The sequence below is a fragment of the Cherax quadricarinatus genome, chromosome 58 (assembly GCF_038502225.1).
Source record: "Cherax quadricarinatus isolate ZL_2023a chromosome 58, ASM3850222v1, whole genome shotgun sequence".
Classification (NCBI taxonomy): domain Eukaryota; kingdom Metazoa; phylum Arthropoda; class Malacostraca; order Decapoda; family Parastacidae; genus Cherax; species Cherax quadricarinatus.
Window position 1 is genome coordinate 9,129,889 of NC_091349.1, and position 23,433 is coordinate 9,153,321.

Consider the following 23,433-nt stretch of genomic DNA (forward strand, 5'->3'; position numbering starts at 1 on the left):
GCAAAGCATCTTAATAAGGGTATCAATTATTGCTTGCATGTCTATATTAAGGAAATCTGAAGCATGCAGTTAAGCTTAAAAAGTGTTCAACACTTAGAAACTTAAGTGAAAAGCAATTCTGGAATATTTTAGCTTTATCTACATTGAAGAGAATTACACTACACTAGAAAGGCTTATCTATGTAAACACTGTACACAAGAGTCAAGATTGGGAAAATAGGTAGAGATAATCAAATACTTTAAAAACGTATCCTTTTAGTTGACATCAATGTACAAAATAATCGAATTAATTATTACTTATGGAAATACAGTGGACCCCCGCCTTACGATCAGCTTCCAATGCGACCAATTATGTAAGTGTATTTATGTAAGTGCTTTTGTACGTGTATTTTTGGGGTCTGAAACTGACTAATCTAATTCACAATATTCCTTATGGGAACAAATTCATTCGGTAACGGCACCTGAACATACTTATGGAATGAAATTATATCATAAGGCGGGGGTCCACTGTATATAGTCAGCTCTCAAAAAAGTTCCTCTATATAGTGCATTCTTTTTTGTGAATGCAGTTGAAAAAAAAAATTAATCCAAAATTGAATAGCACATGAAAGAGCCTTCATACTAGTCTTTTTCAATTGCATTTGCAAAAAAAAATTGCTCTAAATAAGTTTCATAAGAGAGCTTACTGAAATGAACATCTATACTATAGACACAATTTGCTCAAAAAGCCTGAGAGAGTCTCATAAATGACTTGCATCTAGCAGAGTATATACAATACTAAAACAAGCTGTACAGTAATAGTTTCTGCCCTAGGGAGCTTCAAGTACCTTAGTCTCCCTAGGGCAACAGCACCGTGTGTGATGACCCGAGGGGCAGGCAATGTGGACGACAAAGCTATGTCCTTCATGTGACGTTGCAGGTATTTAGGACAGTAGCCTTAGTTAACAAGAATTAATCTCATGAAGAGAAAGGGTATAAAATACCAACGTGGAAAAACAAAAGACACAAATGTAGTATAATGCACTTTTATTGACAACATTTCACCCACACAGTGGGCTTTGTCAAGTTACAAGCAGATCAGTAGTTTATAAAAGTCATTGTATGAGCAAAACCTTGTCAGCAGAAGAATGCATTATACAGCATTTCTGTCTTTCCAAGAATTAACCCTGTGTGGGTCTTTGGCATGACAAATTGGCAAGCCTGGCTGAGAGCAGAGTTTGTCTCCTGATTAGAGGATGGAGGGTCGAGCCTCCACCTCTATTTGCACTGAACCCACGTGGGTTCAGTGCTTCATTTAAATATAATAAGAATTTGTAATGTGCATATCAATCGTAATAGAACACTTCACGAAATTTTGCATCACCATAACAAACACTCATTTACCTGAATGTATTTAGCTACCTGTTGCAATACAGTAAACCCTCACATAACATGTAGGTTACGTTCCTGAAGATTGGTACACTAGAACACACAGCACTGTGCAAGGTGTAAACATGTGGTAATAACAGGGTTCCACTCCAGATTTGCCACCCAAGTTTTTTTTAATATTGTACAATGTAAAAATTACTATAAAATTAGTTAATTCATATTCTATTAGTCATTACTTGAGGCCTTTATACAGTGTAGAGAGAATTAATGTAGGCCTGCTGGGCTGAGTTGGATGTAGCGAAGGGAAATGCTTGATCAGCTAATATGCTGTCATCAGAACTTTATTATGCTTCTTAAAACTCTCAAGCCATCTAGCACTAAAATTTCAAAAGTAAAGTGCATGTGATAGTTTTAGATGAGAAAAGTTTTAATAAAAGAATGCAGGTGGCAGTATCAGCAAGCCCCTTCAGTACATATGAATATCATCATAAAAGTTATATTCCTTTATCAAATTGTACCAAACAAATAGGAATTCACTAAACCAATACCAAGGATAAATGCATTTGATAGTCAGGGAATAGAAAAAATAAAATGGCAGCAACAGCATCAACTGAGCTTTGTCAGTACATGTGCACATCATAATAAAAGCCATATTTCCTTATCAAATTGTACAAAACAAACAAAATGATGGTGTGGTAAGAGCTGCTGATTCTGGCTTTGGCTCCCAGCAATGCTGTAGACTTCTTTATGAAACTCTTCAGTGCATATCTAATGTGTTTGTATAGCTATTATTTTGTATATCTTCAACATGTCTATTCATGAGGGGCCAGTAATGTTGTGTGTATTTCAGAAAGAAGGCAGTCATCTACATACACTTGGCAGAAGACAAGCTAGAGATAACAGGACTAATGAAGTGAATGCCTGCTTCTGCCACCTCTCTCAACATATTACTGTACTGTGTTGATAGTACATATGAAAAAGGACAAGAGATTTGCCCATTTAGTAAGGCTACAACAGTAATGCATTACTGAAAACTTAGGTGATCTGAGCTCAGAATCATTGTTCCCATAGGCCCTCTATTATAATTGGAGATGTTTTCCCAAACCATAATATTCCATATCTAAATTTATTTTTTCATCAAAGAATATTTACACTATATTCAGTACTATTCCTCTTTACAAACTGTCCAGTGTAATGTTTAATTAGTGTGTACTTGTTAATTAAAGAAAGTACAGGTATTCCTTGCTAATATGGCAAGTTAGGTTCCAGACCACTGCAGTAAAGTGAATCACAGCCTTTTTTTTTATGTGCATACCGAAGCCTAAAAACATGTTTACACTCCCATTTATTAAATGCACAATAGCACTAGGTCTAAAAAAGATGCAAAAGTAAAAATAATAAAACAAATGCTACAGTATTGTATTGCTAACCAGGTGTGCATCACCACAGGAACATAATTAAAAAATGCCATATTAGTGACGTATGCCTGTATGGTATTTTTCATTGAATACTGATACTGTCTTGCTCAGTGGAAGCGATATTTCCATGGCCGTAAGTAGCCCTACTGTTTAGAAGTAATAAAGTGGTTCCATATTCCCATTTGGTATCAAATACCATTTACTACATACTGCATCATCGTAATTCAGGGCTCTGCTGTATATCGTTCTTCACTGTGTTAGTCAACTAAGTACAAGTTTCCCTTGCTTAGCAAGGCGTGGAAAATCTCCAGACTGTGACATGCTTGGGCAGCTAGTTCGTGTCATGGCAGAGATTCTGTGAATATGCACACTACCTCCACTAAATTATCTTGTTTAAACACACAGCCTTTATTATCACTCACTAAATGTCAACAAGAGCAAAAATACAGCTGAAGTAGATACACCATAAAAGGCAGAAGGTGGTCTAATTAATGTATCATACTGAACTATTGCAGATCCTTGATATTTATGCATAATGAATATTTCCCCTCCCCCTCAGATGTCTTATATAAATTTTGGAAAACATTAGGTAAGGAAAAAATGCCATCTAGTGGACGTGTTTAGCAAGAATGGCATGAGGCTACACTTAATCCACCCATCTGTAAGCAGACGATTTTTTTTGTGCATAATATAGAAATTTTTTGGTTGCACTTTTAGAAATGCATTGCAAACAAATCATATGTGAAGATACATTGTACAAGGGTTTACTGTATATCTAAAACTTGTTTGAGCATAATGACTTACAAAAAAAGTTACCTGAATGAAAGATAAGTTAAACTTCTACCAAGGCAATTTTTACAGGTTACAAAAAATCCATGACTAAGAAAATGAGCAACCAGTGTGTTTGTTGGTTGCTCCACATCAAACATCATCAGCAAAGCAGAGAGCAACATTACTTAGTTTCTTACAAACAGTCGACCTATCCTCCTAATGCCAACCTTGGTTTTTACTTTCTCACACATACTAATTAGGTTAGGTTAAAATTAACTAATATATGTTAACACCAATAAATGTAAAATGCATAAGGACTAGATGGTTTTCATGCACAAACAGAAACCTATGGCCCATGCCAAGACAAAGGAAGCATGAGAGTAAAATCCAGGTGTTTGCATTTTAGTCAACAGTTGGGTCACAAAACAAAACACCATCTGCTTAGGAGGATGGGTTGAGATAGGATAACATTTTATCTGGTATTTTGTGTCAGAGCAACAACTCTGATCAGCAGAAGGAAATAACAGTCAAATCTTCAAAAAACTCATCTCTGTTTATGCAGGGATACAGTTTTTGGTACAATCATGAGTTTCATTCTCAAAACACACATTTAAATATGTTTTTTATGTCATGTATTCCTAACTTTGTACAAAAGAAATCATAGAAGTGTAAAAACAGGTAGTGGCAAAATTATTTCAAGATACTGAAAATACATCAAAAGCATCATACAGAATAAAATTATTCCTATACTGTTGAAGAAATAGTGTAAATTTTATATTTTCAAATCTGAATAAAAAAAAATTATATTTATCTTGTCTACCTATCAAATTTATCTTGTCTACCTAATCAAATTTATATAATACTGTTTGAACAGTCACTGATTGTCCACAAAAACCATCAAGGTCAATTAATTAAAATCAGAACTATAAACTACAAGTGTGTGAGCAGAAATGACAACAAAGCTACTCTTGTTTGAAGATATACTAGGAAGTGGGTCCATTGGTGTGGCTGTTCTGGATGAGAGACGTACTGTTGGTCAGCTGCGCTAGGTGGTTGGTTCTCACGTCAAACACCTCCTGGATTGCGTTACGGAAGCACAAGAAATTGTAGTCGATTATGCCTGTGGAATAATGTTTATCTATACTGGCAGCTAGAAAGGAAACAGTGCATAAAGTTCTTAAAAATTATTAAAATAATAAACATATGTAAGATTCTGCCATGCGTGTCGTAAGAGGCAACTAAAATGCTGGGAGCAAGGGGCTAGTAACCCCGTCTCCTGTATAAATTATTAAATTTAAAAAGAAAAACAAAAGTTTTTCTTTTTAAATTTTTTTGACCTAAAAAGAAAAACTTTTGTTTTTCTTTTTAGGTCATGCTGCCTCAGTGGGATATGGCTGATTTGTTGGAAAAAAAAATAAGATTCTCAGTACAGTGGAACCTTGACTTACGAGTGTCCCAATGTACAAGTTTTTTGAGATAAGAGCCGTCCCTGGGTCGATTTTTTTACTCTGAGTTATGAGCCAGCTCCCCCGCCCCCTGAACCCAAGACCTGGACACTTCTCTTGTTTATCTATGATTTCATGCTTTAATTTCATGGAAATCATTCTCTTTTTCTTCTCAGCACTGTCCTTTACACTTACTTTCTTAGGGCCCATGCCTAGAAAAATGAAATTTGGCCAAATGACTGTTAAAAATGTAAGCAAAGCAGGAAAGAACTACTCCTCCAGTGACCTAAACAGTGCAATGAGTTACCGGCATTTGTTATTACATATAATAAAAATAATTATTATTGGTGTTATTATCATTAAGTAACTAGAGCACAGATCCAATTCTCTTGATCTAGGGAACTGGATCTGTGCTTCAGTTCCCTAAATTAATAATAATAATAATAATAATAATATTACAGTCAAGTCATTCATTCAGTCAAGTCACTCAGTAAGTCAGTCACACAAACTCATGTATACCTCTTTTTCCATGTACAACGTAACACTTCATTATGGCTACAGGTTATCTCTTGTCTAATATCTTTGTTAATTCTAAGACTTAAGTGCTTAGACCTCTTTGTGCCACTTTCAGCAACACTGGTATGGCTACTGGGTGTCATGTTTGCTTGGCAAATACAAGATATAGTAATTAAAATATCATAACACAATTCACTAACACAGCTGTGTGAGGGAAAAGTTCAATAGATAGGAGTAGTGAGGGAGTATATAGTAACAATAGTTTCATTGCCGGCTACTTGTTAAGGTAGGGTCAGTCTAGCTCCCGCTATCTCTCCCCCCCCCCCGAAAGGTGACGTGTGGGGCTCCAGTCAAACAGTAAATCAATCGACTCACAGCTCCCAACACTACTCTTGGAATGACAGAGGGGGTCACCTGCCAACCAACGAGAAGAATAGAAGGAGACGGACTAACGTCCTGAGACGTCCCATGTTTAATCTACTTACCTGTTATGTAAGCCAACATAGGACCTAACCCCTCATCATAGCAGTGGTAACGAACCTGTTTTCCTGTCATCTGAAGTAATTACTCACGGCTATACTCTGTGAAGAACGAGCCGGTGGTGGTCACCAACACCTGCTACCCCCCCCCACATCAGCAATGGCTACGATTTCAACAACACGCAGTGTCACCAACACCTGACACCCCATTACCACGATATACCTATATTAGCGTTGAGTTCAAATGTAATTTTTTTCATTTCATTTTTCATTTTTTTCAATTAGGATACCCATTCATGTTTTATTGTTTTACATTTTCCGTTTCTAAATAATAAAGTGTTTATCATTGTCTGTTATTATTTCTTTTTCTATTCATTAATTTTCCTGAGGAGGAGCCAGCCTTGGTAATACTGACTGAAGTTGTTACAGGGCTGAGTAAGCCTTCACAAGTGGCGACCTTGCCAGGATCAACTCGACTGAATCAAGATTCAACTCCATCTCGAATCTACCATTGGAACTTCAACGCCGCATACCACAGACAGTTACCACCAGCCATGAGTAATCATTCTCTATGGTAGGACTACGGTACAGGTATTTAGAAGATTTAGTGATTGTTATAGTCTCAATTTATTGCAAGTCAAGTCAGGCAGGATATAATATTTAATTCTGCCACCTTTTCGAGCTTGAAACACTTTGGAGGATTAGACTCTAGGGACCCGAGATTTTCCAGTGACAATTTGTTTCACTGAGCTCTTTATTATATCAAGGGAACTGTTGTAGGACACTCTTGATTTGTTGGTGAGAAGATTGGATGGTCAAGTAACCCCATTCTACTTACTATTTGCTCGGAGCCGGCATAGAACCCTTCGTTTTAATTAATACATATTGTTTAATTGAAGTAGGGATCGAGCCCTCTGGTTTATTTACAGTTTGAGCAGAGCAGGAATTGAACCCTCCATTTTCTTTAATACCCGTTTCATTTCCCCTGATAGTTTAAGTTATTCTTGCAAGTATGGAGGAATACCAGTTTTGGATGAACGCTGGAAGTTAGGAATAACAGGGAAAAATTTAGAATCTTTCATTAGTGCTAAGGTCCAGGAAAGACTTGAAAGAGAGAGAATTGAGAGAGAAGAAAGACAGAAAGGGAAAGAGAAGAAGAAAAGGAGAGAGAGAGAATCGAAAGAGAAGAGAAAAAGGAGAGAGAGAGAATCGAAAGAGAAGAGAAAAAGGAGAAAGAGAACCTTGAAAGACAGGAGAAAAAGGAGAGAGAATTGAAAGAGAAAGCCAAGAAAGACAGTTAGAAAGAGAGCGAGAAGACCAAAAAGAGCGTGATAGACTTGATCGTGAGGAAAGAGCTAGAGAACGTGAGGAACAAGCTAAAATACGTGAGGAACAAGTTAAATTAAGAGAACTTGAGGAAAGAGCAAAGGATAGAGAACATGAGTTAATAGAGAGAGAAAAGGATCGCGAGCTCGAAAAATCTCGCCTTGAATTAGAGAATAAAAAGTTAACTTTTACACAACAATAATTAGAGGAAGGAGTAATAGAACAACCTGCAGTCAGTGCACATATTCCAACACCTAATTTACCTCCCTTCACAGAGGGGGACGACATAACTTCATACATTATCATGTTTGAAAATACTGCTACTCTCTGTGAATGGCCTGCTGACACCTGGGCTACCAGGTTAGGAATGTTATTTTCTGGTACAGCCTTGAGTATGCAACTTTGTCGCAGGATATCCTATGTAATTATAACCTACTGAAGAAGGCAATCCTTAAAGCATATCAAAAAACCACTAATTCTTAGAGGAAAGATTTCAGGTATGCCACCTTACAGCCTGGCCAGAGCTTTCAGCAGTTACAGGTAACACTCTTTCGTTTGTTTGACTTTTGGATAGAGAGTTCAGGAATTGATCACAGTTATGAATCTCTTAGAGACTTCATGGTTGCTGACCAGTTCCTGACAGCTCTTCCCCACCAGATAAGAACATTCATTAGAGAACGTAACCTGATTAAAGCTGAGGAAGTTACTGAGGCTGCTGACCTGTATGCTGAGGCTCACAATTCCTATAAAGACCTAAAGGGATCGAACCCTAAGGGCAAGGGTTCATCAGACCTTAAGAAATCAAAGCCTCTAGTGGAAAGTAAAGTGACTTCTTTTATTCCTGTTTGTCATTTGTGTGGTGTTACGGGACATAAACGTCCAGATTGTCCTTCTAAGAAGGTCCAAAAAGTTGGAAGATGTTTTAAAGACTGTAATGACCAAGCACCCTTCTGTTCAGGAAACAGTTAATGGACTTAATGTATCTACCATTTTACGAGACACTGGATGCCCATGTATAATCATTTCTGATAAGCTATTCCCTAATCTTAAAGAAACTCATTCCTCTGCTATACTTTCAGACTACTTGGGCCGTACGGACACTTTCCCTACCATCCATTGTTACATTAGGTCTAAATGGTTCACAGGTTGGTCTGAAGCCGTACTAGCTCCCATCACTTCTTGCTCCGTACTAATAGGTAATGTAAAAGGTGTCATTCTTCCTTCTGAGGTTGACCTTTCATCACCAAAGATGGACATAAGTGTTTCATATCCTCTTCCTGTAGAGTCAGAGAAGCCCCTCGAAAGTTCAGAGATGACAATGTCTCGTGAGATTCATGTGGGATTAAAAACCAGTGATGCTACTTTCGAAAGCGAGGTAGTAGGATCACCGGTTCACTTGTTAGATGAAAGTGAAGATATCACCTCCGATACCATAAATGTCTTGACTAGGGCTCAGACCAAAGCCCAGGCTTCTACTGTTCATCCTTTGATTTTCCCTGACTTTAAGCCTTTAGATATATCAAAGGACTCCTTTCTCAATTTACAATGTAATTGCCCTTCTCTTCAGAATTGCCATAATGCCGCTAAACAAAATCAAGTTATCCAAAGGAAAAACTTTTCATATAAATTTGAATATATAAAAGGTATCTTGTACAAGTCAGTATTCAAATTAAATTCAGATGAGATAGACTATTCCATCTTAGTTGTTCCAAGTCAATGCAGAGAGACTGTTCTTGAAATGGCTCATGACCTGCCAGTGGCCGGACATTTCTCGCATCGTAAAACCTTAAATAAAATTAGGGAAACCTATTTTTGTCCAAAAATGTCCTCAGATGTCACTACCTATTGTAGATCGTGTAAAGTTTGCCAACTGTCATCCTCCCGAGGTACCAGGCGAGTACCTATGGTCAAAATGCCAGTCTTTACGGTACCCTTTGAAAGAGTAGCTATTGACATCGTTGCTTCTTTATGTCCACTTTCATCTGGGGGACATAGATATATATTAACATTAGTTGATTATGCTTCGAGTTTCCCTGAAGCCATTCCTTTAAAGAGGTGGCTGAAGCCCTTTTGTCCATCTTCTCCAGAGTGGGCATCCCTAGAGAAATTTTGTCTGACCATGGGACACAATTCACATCTGACTTAATGCAACATCTCTACCAAGTTCTGGGAGTGAAGCCTCTCTTCACCACACCCTATCATCCCAGCTGTAATGGGAGGATTGAGCGTCAGCATTCGATTCTCAAGTCCATTTTAAGGAAACTTTGCTCCCTTAAACCTAAGGAGTGGCATCGTTACCTACCCTGTGCTTTGTTTGCCATGAGGGAAGTTCCCAGTGACTCTTTGGGGTTTTCACCTTTTGAACTTCTCTATGGTAGACAGGCCAGAGGTCCATTGTCCATCCTTTATGACTTATGGACTAATGAGGAGGTAAATGCTGAGGTTCAGTCTTACCAGTTTCTCCTTGACCTTAGATCCAAACTTGAGGAGACCTCTGACATAGTTTTGAAAAACCTAAGCTTGTCAATGGACCAGTACAAAACTTATTTTGATTCCAAAAGTCAGAGGAGAAGTTTTAAAGTAGGGGATGAAGTTCTGGTACTTTTGCCTATCAAGTCAAATAAATTATTAGTAGCATGGAAAGGTCCATATAAAGTATTAAAAATTTGTGGGAAAGTTGACTACCTCATAGAAGTCAAGGGGAAACCTAAGCTTTATCATATCAACATCCTTAAGAAATATTACCGAAGAAATTCGGTTAACTGCCTTAATAACTTTGACTTAGTTTTTCCACACGAACTTGATAAGATAACTGAAGAATGTAAGGTGTGTGTAATTGACACCTCTAACTTAGACTATGATGAAGAACTACATGACTTGGTGACTCTTGACCACTCGGGCGCAACCAACATTAATATTAATGAATCTTTGGATGACCATAAGAGACATGAACTACTTCAATGTGTGAGTAACTTTTCAGACGTCTTTACTGATATTCCAGGTGTTACCTCCACGGTAGTCGTAAGATTGACTTATTGACAGACAATCCGATCAAACGGAAATTATACCCAGTTCCGGTTCACCTTAGGGATGCATTTGACTGAGAGGTAGACAAATTATTAAAACTAAACATAATTGAACCTTCAGTATCTGCATATCGCTCACCAGTAGTCATGGTTAAGAAGGAGGATAATTCATATAGACTTGCTATTGACTTCAGAGGCCTTAATGCTATAACTCGGTGGGATGCTGAACCTATGCCCTTAATAGATAGCGATCTACACAAGTTTTATGACGCTTCCTTCTTTTCAGAGATTGATATTGCGCAGGTATATCATCAAGTAATGTTAGATCCTTCTTCTAAGCAGTACACCGCTTTTCCTACACACCAAGGACTGATGCAGTATAAAACTATGCCCTTCAGTTTGGTAACTGCCTGTGCTACTTACGTGAGACTGATGAGAAAGGTCTTGGGTAATATGCCAAATGTTTCAGATTATTTTGATAACATTTATGTAATGACATCCACGTGGGGCGAACATATCCAAACATTAACATCAGTTTTGCGTATGTTACGCTCACATGGCCTCACTGCCAAGCCGAAGAAATGCTTCCTTGGGTATAACAAGATTAGATATCTTGGACTGATACTTTCTAATAACTCTCTGCAGCCTCTCCCCAGTAAGATCAAAGCTTTATTAGAATTTAAATTCCCCAAAACCAAGAAGCTCATGCGTAGCTTTCTTGGTTCTGTAAATTTTTATGCACGGTTTATCCCGAACCTTACTGATCTTACAGGCATCTTATCTGACTTCCTTAAAAAAGTCTGTGAAGAAACCTCTTGAACTTTCCGAAGTAGCTCGGGAAAAGTTTAATGAGATTAAAAGTATCTTTTCGAAAGTCCCTATACTTAAGATTCCAGATATTAATAAAACATTTTGTTTAAGAACTGATGCCTCCAATATTGGCTTAGGTGTGGTGCTACTACAATACCATGATGGTACTCCCTTCCCTGTATGCTTCCTAAGCCGGAATCTCCTTCCCGCAGAATCGAGATACTCCACCAAAGAAAAGGAATATTTGGCCCTTGTGTGGGGTATCTCCAAACTTAAATTTTATTTGCTGGGAAAAGAATTCATTTTAGAAACGGACCACAAACTTTTGATATACCTAGAAACTTTTAAGGGAACCAACAGTCGCCTCTTGAGGTGGACATTGGCACTCCAGGTTTTTAAGTTCCATATTGTGTATATCAAAGGTTCATCCAATTATTTCTCTGACTGGTTAAGTTGTGACAGTCAGTAGAAGATTTGTTGCCTTACGCGGCTTCCACATGTTATAACTTTTTCCTCGCCTATTCTTCTTATACTCCTTGACTATAAGTCTTGGTATGGGGGAGTGTGAGGGAAAAGTTCAATAGATAGGAGTAGTGAGGGAGTATATAGTAACAATAGTTTCATTGCCGGCTACTTGTTAGGGTAGGGTAAGTCCAGCTCCCGCTCTTCCCCCCCCCCTTTTCCCCCTCCCCGAAAGTGATAGTTTGATTGCCGGCTGCTTGTTAAGGTAGGGTCAGTCTAGCTCCCGCTATCTCTTCCCCTCCCTCTTCCCCCCCCCCCGAAAGGTGACGTGTGGGGCTCCAGTCAAACAGTAAATCACTCGACTCACAGCTCCCAACACTACTCTTGGAATGACAGAGAGGGTCACCTGCCAACCAACGAGAAGAATAGAAGGAGACGGACTAACGTCCTGAGACGTCCCATGTTTAATCTACTTACCTGTTATGTAAGCCAACACAGGATCGAACCCATCATCATAGCAGTGGTAATGAACCTGTTTTCCTGTCATCTGAAGGAATTACTCACGGCTATACTCTGTGAAGAACGAGCCGGTGGTGGTCACCAACACCTGCTACCCCCCCCCCACATCAGCAATGGCTACGATTTCAACAACACGCAGTGTCACCAACACCTGACACCCCATTACCACGATATACCTATATTAGCGTTGAGTTCAAATGTAATTTTTTTCATTTCATTTTTCATTTTTTTTTCAATTAGGATACCCATTCATGTTTTATTGTTTTACATTTTCTGTTTCTAAATAATAAAGTGTTTATCATTGTCTGTTATTATTTCTTTTTCTATTCATTAATTTTCCTGAGGAGGAGCCAGCCTTGGTAATACTGACTGAAGTTGTTACAGGGCTGAGTAAGCCTTCACAAGTGGCGACCTTGCCAGGATCAACTCGACTGAATCAAGATTCAACTCCATCTCGAATCTACCATTGGAACTTCAACACCGCATACCACAGACAGTTACCACCAGCCATGAGTAATCATTCTCTATGGTAGGACTACGGTACAGGTATTTAGAAGATTTGGTGATTGTTATAGTCTCAATTTATTGTAAGTCAAGTCAGGCAGGATATAATATTTAATTCTGCCACCTTTTCGAGCTTGAAACACTTTGGAGGATTAGACTCTAGGGACCCGAGATTTTCCAGTGACAATTTGTTTCACTGAGCTCTTTATTATATCAAGGGAACTGTCGTAGGACACTCTTGATTTGTTGGTGAGAAGATTGGATGGTCAAGTAACCCCATTCTACTTACTGTTTGCTCGGAGCCGGCATAGAACCCTTCTTTTTAATTAATACATATTGTTTAATTGAAGTAGGGATCGAGCCCTCTGGTTTATTTACAGTTTGAGCAGAGCAGGAATTGAACCCTCCGTTTTCTTAATACCCGTGTCATTTCCCCTGATAGTTTAAGTTATTCTTGCAAGTATGGAGGAATACCAGTTTTGGATGAACGCTGGAAGTTAGGAATAACAGGGAAAAATTTAGAATCTTTCATTAGTGCTAAGATCCAGGAAAGACTTGAAAGAGAGAGAATTGAGAGAGAAGAAAGATAGAAAGGGAAAGAGAAGAAGAAAAGGAGAGAGAGAGAATCAAAAGAGAAGAGAAAAAGGAGAGAGAGAGAATTGAAAGAGAAGAGAAAAAGGAGAAAGAGAACCTTGAAAGACAGGAGAAAAAGGAGAGAGAGAGAATTGAAAGAGAAAGCCAAGAAAGACAGTTAGAAAGAGAGCGAGAAGACCAAAAAGAGCGTGATAGACTTGATCGTGAGGAAAGAGCTAGAGAACGTGAGGAACAAGCTAAAATACGTGAGGAACAAGTTAAATTAAGAGAACTTGAGGAAAGAGCAAAGGATAGAGAACATGAGTTAATAGAGAGAGAAAAGGATCGCGAGCTTGAAAAATCTCGCCTTGAATTAGAGAATAAAAAGTTAACTTTTACACAACAATAATTAGAGGAAGGAGTAATGGAACAACCTGCAGTCAGTGCACATATTCCAACACCTAATTTACCTCCCTTCACAGAGGGGGACGACATAACTTCATACATTATCAGATTTGAAAATACTGCTACTCTCTGTGAATGGCCTGCTGACACCTGGGCTACCAGGTTAGGAATGTTATTTTCTGGTACAGCCTTGAGTATGCAACTTTGTCGCAGGATATCCTATGTAATTATAACCTACTGAAGAAGGCAATCCTTAAAGCATATCAAAAAACCACTAATTCTTAGAGGAAAGATTTCAGGTATGCCACCTTACAGCCTGGCCAGAGCTTTCAGCAGTTACAGGTAACACTCTTTCGTTTGTTCGACTTTTGGATAGAGAGTTCAGGAATTGATCACAGTTATGAATCTCTTAGAGACTTCATGGTTGCTGACCAGTTCCTGACAGCTCTTCCCCACCAGATAAGAACATTCATTAGAGAACGTAACCTGATTAAAGCTGAGGAAGTTACTGAGGCTGCTGACCTGTATGCTGAGGCTCACAATTCCTATAAAGACCTAAAGGGATCGAACCCTAAGGGCAAGGGTTCATCAGACCTTAAGAAATCAAAGCCTCTAGTGGAAAGTATTATTATTATTATTATAATCAAGGGGGAAGCGCTAAACCCGGAGGATTATACAGTGCCTGGGGGAGTTGTGGAAGGCATTCAGGCTTAATTCGGGGAACTGGAGCACAGATCCAATTCCCTAAATCAAGAGCCCCTCACCAACATCAAGGAACCTTCCTTGAGGGGTAGTGGAAAGTAAAATGACTTCTTTTATTCCTGTTTGTCATTTGTGTGGTGTTACGGGACATAAACGTCCAGATTGTCCTAAGAAGGTCCAAAAAGTTGGAAGATGTTTTGAAGACTGTAATGACCAAGCACCCTTCTGTTCAGGAAACAGTTAATGGACTTAATGTATCTACCATTTTACGAGACACTGAATGCACATGTATAATCATTTCTGATAAGCTATTCCCTAATCTTAAAGAAACTCATTCCTCTGCTATACTTTCGGACTACTTGGGCTGTACGGACACTTTCCCTACCATCCGTTGTTACATTAGGTCTAAATGGTTCACAGGTTGGTCTGAAGCCATACTACCTCCCATCACTTCTTGCTCCGTACTAATAGGTAATGTAAAAGGTGCCATTCTTCCTTCTGAGGTTGACCTTTCATCACCAAAGATGGACATAAGTGTTTCAGATCCTCTTCCTGTAGAGTCAGAGAAGTCCCTCAAAAGTTCATTTGAGACAATGTCTCGTGAGATTCATGTGGGATTAAAAACCAGTGATGCTACTTTCGAAAGCGAGGTAGTAGGATCACCGGTTCACTTGTTAGATGAAAGTGAAGATATCACCTCCGATACCATAAATGTCTTGACTAGGGGTCAGACCAAAGCCCAGGCTTCTCCTACTGTCCATCCTTTGATTTTCCCTGACTTTAAGCCTTTAGATAAATCAAAGGACTCCTTTGTCAATTTACAACGTAATTGCCCTTCTCTTCAGAATTGCCATAATGCCACTAAACAAAATCAAGTTATCCAAAGGAAAAACTTTTCATATAAATTTGAATATATAAAAGGTATCTTGTACAAGTCAGTATTCAAATTAAATTCAGATGAGATAGACTATTCCATCTTAGTTGTTCCAAGTCAATGCAGAGAGACTGTTCTTAAAATGGCTCATGACCTGCCAGTGGCCGGACATTTCTCGCATCGTAAAACCTTAAATAAAATTAGGGAAACCTATTTTTGGCCAAAAATGTCCTCAGATGTCACTACCTATTGTAGATCGTGTAAAGTTTGCCAACTGTCATCCTCCCGAGGTACCAGGCGAGTACCTATGGTCAAAATGCCAGTCTTTACGGTACCCTTTGAAAGAGTAGCTATTGACATCGTTGGTCCTTTATCTCCACTTCCATCTGGGGGACATAGATATATATTAACATTAGTTGATTATGCTTCGAGTTTTCCTGAAGCCATTCCCTTAAACAGGTGGCTGAAGCCCTTTTGTCCATCTTCTCCAGAGTGGGCATCCCTAGAGAAATTTTGTCTGACCATGGGACACAATTCACATCTGACTTAATGCAACATCTCTACCAAGTTCTGGGAGTGAAGCCTCTCTTCACCACACCCTATCATCCCAGCTGTAATGGGAGGATTGAGCGCCAGCATTCGATTCTCAAGTCCATTTTAAGGAAACTTTGCTCCCTTAAACCTAAGGAGTGGCATCGTTACCTACCCTGTGCTTTGTTTGCCATGAGGGAAGTTCCCAATGACTCTTTGGGGTTTTCACCTTTTGAACTTCTCTATGGTAGACAGGCCAGAGGTCCATTGTCCATCCTTTATGACTTATGGACTAATGAGGAAGTAAATGCTGAGGTTCAATCTTCTTACCAGTTTCTCCTTGACCTTAGATCCTAACTTGAGGAGACCTCTGACATAGTTTCAAAAAACCTAAGCTTGTCAATGGACCAGTACAAAACCTATTTTGATTCCAAAAGTCAGAGGAGAAGTTTTAAAGTAGGGGATGAAGTTCTGGTACTTTTGCCTATCAAGTCAAATAAATTATTAGTAGCATGGAAAGGTCCATATAAAGTATTAAAAATTTGTGGGAAAGTTAACTACCTCATAGAAGTCAAGGGGAAACCTAAGCTTTATCATATCAACATCCTTAAGAAATATTACTGAAGAAATCCGGTTAACTGCCTTAATAACTTTGACTTAGTTTTTCCACACGAACTTGATAAGACAACTGAAGAATGTAAGGTGTGTGTAATTGACACCTCTAACTAAGACTATGATGAAGAACTACATGACTTAGTGACTTGACCACTCGGGTGCAACCAACATTAATATTAATGAATCTTTGGATGACCATAAGAGACATGAACTACTTCAATGTGTGAGTAACTTTTCAGATGTCCTTACTGATATTCCAGGTGTTACCTCCACGGTAGTCCATAAGATTGACTTATTGACGGACAATCCGATCAAACGGAAATTATACCCAGTTCCAGTTCACCTTAGGGATGCATTTGACCGAGAGGTAGACAAATTATTAAAACTAAAGATCATTGAACCTTCAGTATCTGCATATTGCTCACCAGTAGTCATGGTTAAGAAGGAGGATAATTCATATAGACTTGCTATTGACTTCAGAGGCCTTAATGCTATAACTCGGTGGGATGCTGAACCTATGCCCTTAATAGAGAGCAATCTACACAAATTTTATGACACTTCCTTCTTTTCAGAAATTGATATTGCACAGGCATATCATCAAGTAATGTTAGATCCTTCTTCTAAGCAGTACACCACTTTTCCTACACACCAAGGACTGATGCAGTATAGAACTATGCCCTTCGGTTTGGTAACTGCCTGTGCTATCTACGTGAGACTGATAAGAAAGGTCTTGGGTAATATGCTAAATGTTTCAGTTTATTTTGATAACATTTATGTAATGACATCCACGTGGGGCGAACATATCCAAACATTAACATCAGTTTTGCGTATGTTACGCTCACATGGCCTCACTGCCAAGCCGAAGAAATGCTTCCTTGGGTATAACAAGATTAGATATCTTGGACTGATACTTTCTAATAACTCTCTGCAGCCTCTCCCCAGTAAGATCAAAGCTTTATTAGAATTTAAATTCCCCAAAACCAAGAAGCTCATGCGTAGCTTTCTTGGTTCTGTAAATTTTTATGCACGGTTTATCCCGAACCTTACTGATCTTACAGGCATCTTATCCGACTTCCTTAAAAAGTCTGTGAAAGAACCTCTTGAACTTTCTGACCTAGCTCGGGAAAAGTTTAATGAGATTAAAAGTATCTTTTCGAAAGACCCTATACTTAAGATTCCAGATATTAATAAAACATTTTGTTTAAGAACTGATGCCTCCAATACTGGCTTAGGTGCAGTGCTACTACAATACCATGATGGTACTCCCTTCCCTGTATGCTTCCTAAGCCGGAAACTCCTTCCCGCAGAATCGAGATACTCCACCATAGAAAAGGAATGTTTGGCCCTTGTGTGGGGTATCTCCAAACTTAAATTTTATTTGCTGGGAAAAGAATTAATTTTAGAAACGGGCCACAAAACTTTGATATACCTAGAAACTTTCAAGGGAACCAACAGTCGCCTCTTGAGGTGGACATTGGCACTCCAGGCTTTTAAGTTCCATATTGTGTATATCAATGGTTCATCCAATTATTTCTCTGACTGGTTAAGTCGTGACAGTCAGTAGAAGATTTGTTGCCTTACGCGGCTTCCACATGTTATAACTTTTTCCTCGCCTATTCTTCTTATACTCCTTGACTATAAGTCTTGGTATGGGGGAGTGTGAGGGGAAAAGTTCAATAGACAGGAGTAGTGAGGGAGTACATATAGTAACAATAGTTTCATTGCCGGCTACTTGTTAGGGTAGGGTAAGTCCAGCTCCCACTATTCCCCCCCCCCCTTTTTCCCCCTCCCCGAAAGTGATAGTTTGATTGCCGGCTGCTTGTTAAGGTAGGGTCAGTCTAGCTCCCGCTATCTCTTCCCCTCCCTCTTCCCCCCCCCCCCAAAAGGTGATGTGTGGGGCTCCGGTCAAACAGTAAATCACTCGACTCACAGCTCCCAACACTACTCTTGGAATGACAGAGAGGGTCACTTGCCAACCAATGAGAAGAATAGAAGGAGACGGACTAACGTCCTGAGACGTCCCATGTTTAATCTACTTACCTGTTATGTAAGCCAACACAGGACCTAACCCCTCATCATAGCAGTGGTAACGAACCTGTTTTCCTGTCATCTGAAGTAATTACTCACGGCTATACTCTGTGAAGAACGAGCCAGTGGTGGTCACCAACACCTGCTACCCCCTCCCCCACATCAGCAACGGCTACGATTTCAACAACACGCAGTGTCACCAACACCTGACACCCCATTACCACGATATACCTATATTAGCGTTGAGTTCAAATGTAATTTTTTTCATTTCATTTTTCATTTTTTTTTAATTAAGATACCCATTCATGTTTTATTGTTTTACATTTTCTGTTTCTAAATAATAAAGTGTTTATCATTGTCTGTTATTTCTTTTTCTATTCATTAATTTTCCTGAGGAGGAGCCAGCCTTGGTAATACTGACTGAAGTTGTTACAGGGCTGAGTAAGCCTTCACAAGCTGCCTTGTAGCAGAGAAAGACTGGACTGGACACGTATGAATTATGGACGCTGGGGTGGTGTCAGGGAGTGGCAGGGAATGGCGGGAGGGCTCCCGGCTGCTCCACAACAAGGTGGCAGCTTGAGCAACAGAGAATTTTTTTTTCTTTCCCACAAACTGAACCATGTTAAATTAATTATATGACGTGTTACATAAAATTGTGCCGCAATTCTTCAATGTCAGTCTACTGTATTATTATAACAACGATAGAGTTTCAGTTCCCTAAATTAATAATTATAATAATAATGATAGTGCTTCAGTTCCCTAAATTAATAATAATAATAATAATACTACTAATAATATATTATTATTATAACGATAGAGCTTCAGTTACCAAAATTAGTAATACAGTGGAACCTCCAATATCGAACTTAATCCATTCCAGGAGTTAGTTCTAAATTCGAAAAGTCTGAAAAGCAAAAAAATATTTCCCATAAGAAATAATGGAAATACAATTAATCCGTTCCAGAAACCCAAAAATATTCACAAAAAAAAAAAAATACAATTTATAGAGATTAATTATAGTTTTACATACACACAACAAATATAGTGTTCAATTATGTATTAATAAATTTAAATAAACATATAAAATAACATTTTACTTACCTTTATTGAAGATTGGTGTAGGCATCTTTAAGATAGGGAGGAGGAGAGTGGGAGTTGGGGTTAGTGTTTGGAAGGAGAATCCCCCTCCATGAGGACTTCAGGTAACTGTCCACAGTCTTCTGTTTCTGGTGCCTCTTTAAGATTTCCCTAAAATGGAACATGGTTCTGTCACTGAACTTGTTGCAAAGATGGCTTGTTTCAGCTTGCTCAGGGTGGTACTTTTCCACAAACATTTGGACATCATTTCACTTCTGTATTATTTCCTTCTTCACATCTATGGTGTTTCTCACTTTCTTTACCACAGGGGTACCACTAGCAAGTTTCTTTGAGCCCATTGTAGCTTATTTTACAGTCCCACAAGCACTAAATACAATGAAATAATTATAAAATGTTTGAATGAGAGCGCAGGTTAGTGTTCACTCAAGCACCAACAAAACCAGACTGGCCCACGGCGCCTGCGGGGGACGCAGACAGAGCGGGCTGCCGGACAGGTCCAGTACCCAGCGGTTTGAAAATAGGGGCGAGTTCGATAATAAGGACAAAGTTGGTTCGAAAAAAGGGGTTCTATTTTTGAAGAGTTCAATAAGCGATACGTTCGAAATTTGAGGTTCCTCTGTAATAATAATTATAATAATAAAGCTTCAGTTCCCTAAATTAATAACAACAATAATAATATAATACTACTACTAATAATATAATATTATTATTATTATTATTATTATTATTATAATGATAGAGCTTCAGTTCCCTGATAATAATAATGCATAATACATTTTTTTTTTCAACAAGTCGGCCGTCTCCCACCGAGGCAGGGTGACCCAAAAAAGAAAGAAAATCCCCAAAAAGAAAATACTTTCATCATCATTCAACACTTTCACCACACTCACACATTATCACTGTTTTTGCAGAGGTGCTCAGAATACAACAGTTTAGAAGCATATACATATAAAGATACACAACATATCCCTCCAAACTGCCAATATCCCAAACCCCTCCTTTAAAGTGCAGGCATTGTACTTCCCATTTCTAGGACTCAAGTCCGACTATATGAAAATAACCGGTTTCCCTGAATCCCTTCACTAAATGTTACCCTGCTCACACTCCAACAGATCGTCAGGTCCCAAGTACCATTCGTCTCTATTCACCCCTAACACACTCATGCACGCTTGCTGGAAGTCCAAGCCCCTTGCCCACAAAACCTCCTTTACCCCCTCTCTCCAACCCTTTCGAGGACGACCCCTACCCCGCCTTCCTTCCCCTATAGATTTATATGCTTTTCATGTCATTCTACTTTGATCCATTATTCTCTCTAAATGACCAAACCACCTCAACAACCCCTCTTCTGACCTCTGACTAATACTTTTATTAACTCCACACCTTTTCCTAATTTCCACACTCCGAATTTTCTGCATAATATTTACACCACACATTGCCCTTAAACAGGACATCTCCACTGCCTCCAACCATCTCCTCGCTGCTGCATTTACCACCCAAGCTTCACACCCATATAAGAGTGTTGGTACTACTATACTTTCATACATTCCCTTCTTTGCCTCCATAGATAACGTTTTTTGACTCCACATACAGGAAGGCCCCGCTTTACGGCGTTTCACTTTACGGCGTTCCGCTAATACGGACATTTCAAATTATGACCAAAACTCACTATACGGCTCCCCCCACCTGACTTTCTAATACGGTCACCGTGCCCCACCCTGTTTGTTTACATTCTCCATGAGCTCAGTAAGCACTAAGTCTCTCCATTTTGTCTGGAAACTCCAAAATTTCAAATGTTTTTAAAAGTTATTTCATATTTTATATATACTCTGATAATTATACTTATGTATACCTGTACCTAAATAAACTTACATCGAGTCATTTAAATGTCGTATATTACGTTAATATACACATTTTCATTAATCCATCCATGATATTTTTTTCAAAATTATATAATAAACACGATGCATAACATATAAATAAGATAAATACACCCCACAGTAGAATAAATAAACAAATGTGAGATGTCGTAGCAGACGACTTGCACAAGTGGTGATAATAACAATACTGAGTCTCATTAAATGTCGTATATTACGGTAATATACACATTTTCATTAATCCATCCATGATATTTTTTTCAAAATCATATAATAAACACGATGCATAACATATAAATAAGATAAATACACCCCACAGTAGAATAAATAAACAAATGTGAGATGTCGTAGCAGACGACTTGCACAAGTGGTGATAATAACAATACCGAGTCTCATTAAATGTCGTATATTACGGTAATATACACATTTTCATTAATCCATCCATGATATTTTTTTCAAAATTATATAATAAACACGATACATAACATAAAAAGATGATAAATACACCCCACAATAGAATAAATAAACATAAATATAAGATGTGGGAGCCACATAACTTGTACAAGTGACGCCAAGAATAACATTTTCTCTAATCTAACATAAGAGTAAATGTGTTACTGGGGGTAACTGTAGAAAATTATTCCTTTCGTATGTATGTAAGTAAGTTTATTCAGGTATACACAAATACAGTTACATAGATTATCATACATAACAACATACGTGTAGAGAACCTAGGATAACCCAAAAAAGTCAGTGTGACTTATTTCCATTGCCTTCACTCAGAGCTTCATTTCTTCTCAAAATGATGTTACATGAGAATGGGAGTGTTCTTCTTTATTAATTCTACCGTATCAATGTAGAGACAACCTGTACACAATGTAACTTGTACACAAACCAGACGTGTACACTTCGTTTGTTTACAAAACTTACCTTCGCCTGGTTTGTTTACATAACTGCGCCTGCCCCCTCTCATGTATTCATTCTTTCTCTCTCTCATTTATTCGTTTTATCTCATTTACTTACTCCTGACCCTACATTAAGACTACAAATATTTTAAGGTAAGTAATGAGTGAACTGTATATACATTTTATCGCTCTGGGATGCTTAAATATCATAGAATAGTATGTGTGGGTGGGGTGGCCTGGTGAGGCTATTACAATACATACCACACTTGATTTCTTACAATAAATACTATTTGTCTCACCCTAGATTAAGACTATATTGTGTATTGTATTGTGTATTGTACCTTTTTATTGTTTTTTGATGCCTGGTTCTATTGCTAACTTAATATATGTTAGTGTAAACTTGTTATCTAGTGTTTGTATGCATTTATAAGTGGAAAAAAAGGGTGTTCCACTTTACGGCGATTTCCGCTTTACGGCGGTAGCCTGGAACCTAACCCGCCGTATAAGTGGGGCCTTCCTGTATACCTCAACGCACCACTCACCTTTTTTCCCTCATCAATTCTATGATTAACCTCAAACTTCATTAATCCATCCGCCGACACGTCAACTCCCAAGTATCTGAAAACATTCACTTCTTCCATACTCCTCCTCCCCAATCTGATATCCAATTTTTCTTTATCTAAATCATTTGATACCCTCATCACCTTACTCTTTTCTATGTTCACTTTCAACTTTCTACCTTTACACACATTCCCAAACTCATCCACTAACCTTTGCAATTTTTCTTTAGAATCTCCCATAAGCACAGTATCATCAGCAAAATGTAACTGTGTCAATTCCCATTTTGAATTTGATTCCCCAAAATTTAATCCCACCCCTCTCCTGAACACCCTAGCATTTACTTCCTTTACAACCCCATCTATAAATATATTAAACAATCATGGTGACATTACACATCCCTGTCTAAGACCTACTTTTACCGGGAAGTAGTCTCCCTCTCTTCTACACACCCTAACCTAAGCCTCACTATCCTCATAAAAACTCTTTACAGCATTTAATAACTTACCACCTATTCCATATACTTGCAATATCTGCCACATTGCTCCTCCATCCACTCTATCATATGCCTTTCTAAATCCATAAATGCAATAAAAACTTCCCTACCTTTATCTAAATACTGTTCAC

At 38.4% G+C, this 23,433-nt stretch overlaps 1 protein-coding gene across 1 annotated transcript in view; it reads right to left on the reverse strand.

Moving 5' to 3' along the window:
• Nucleotides 1-237: 237 nt before the first annotated feature.
• Nucleotides 238-23,433, reverse strand: part of RagC-D (Ras-related GTP binding C/D) — a 62,354-nt gene continuing 39,158 nt past the window's right edge. Inside the window, exon 8 of the mRNA XM_053790190.2 lies at nucleotides 238-4,676. Within this exon, the coding sequence (XP_053646165.1) occupies nucleotides 4,540-4,676 (137 nt within the window). The 3' untranslated portion in view covers nucleotides 238-4,539. The remainder of the gene's footprint in view (nucleotides 4,677-23,433) is intronic.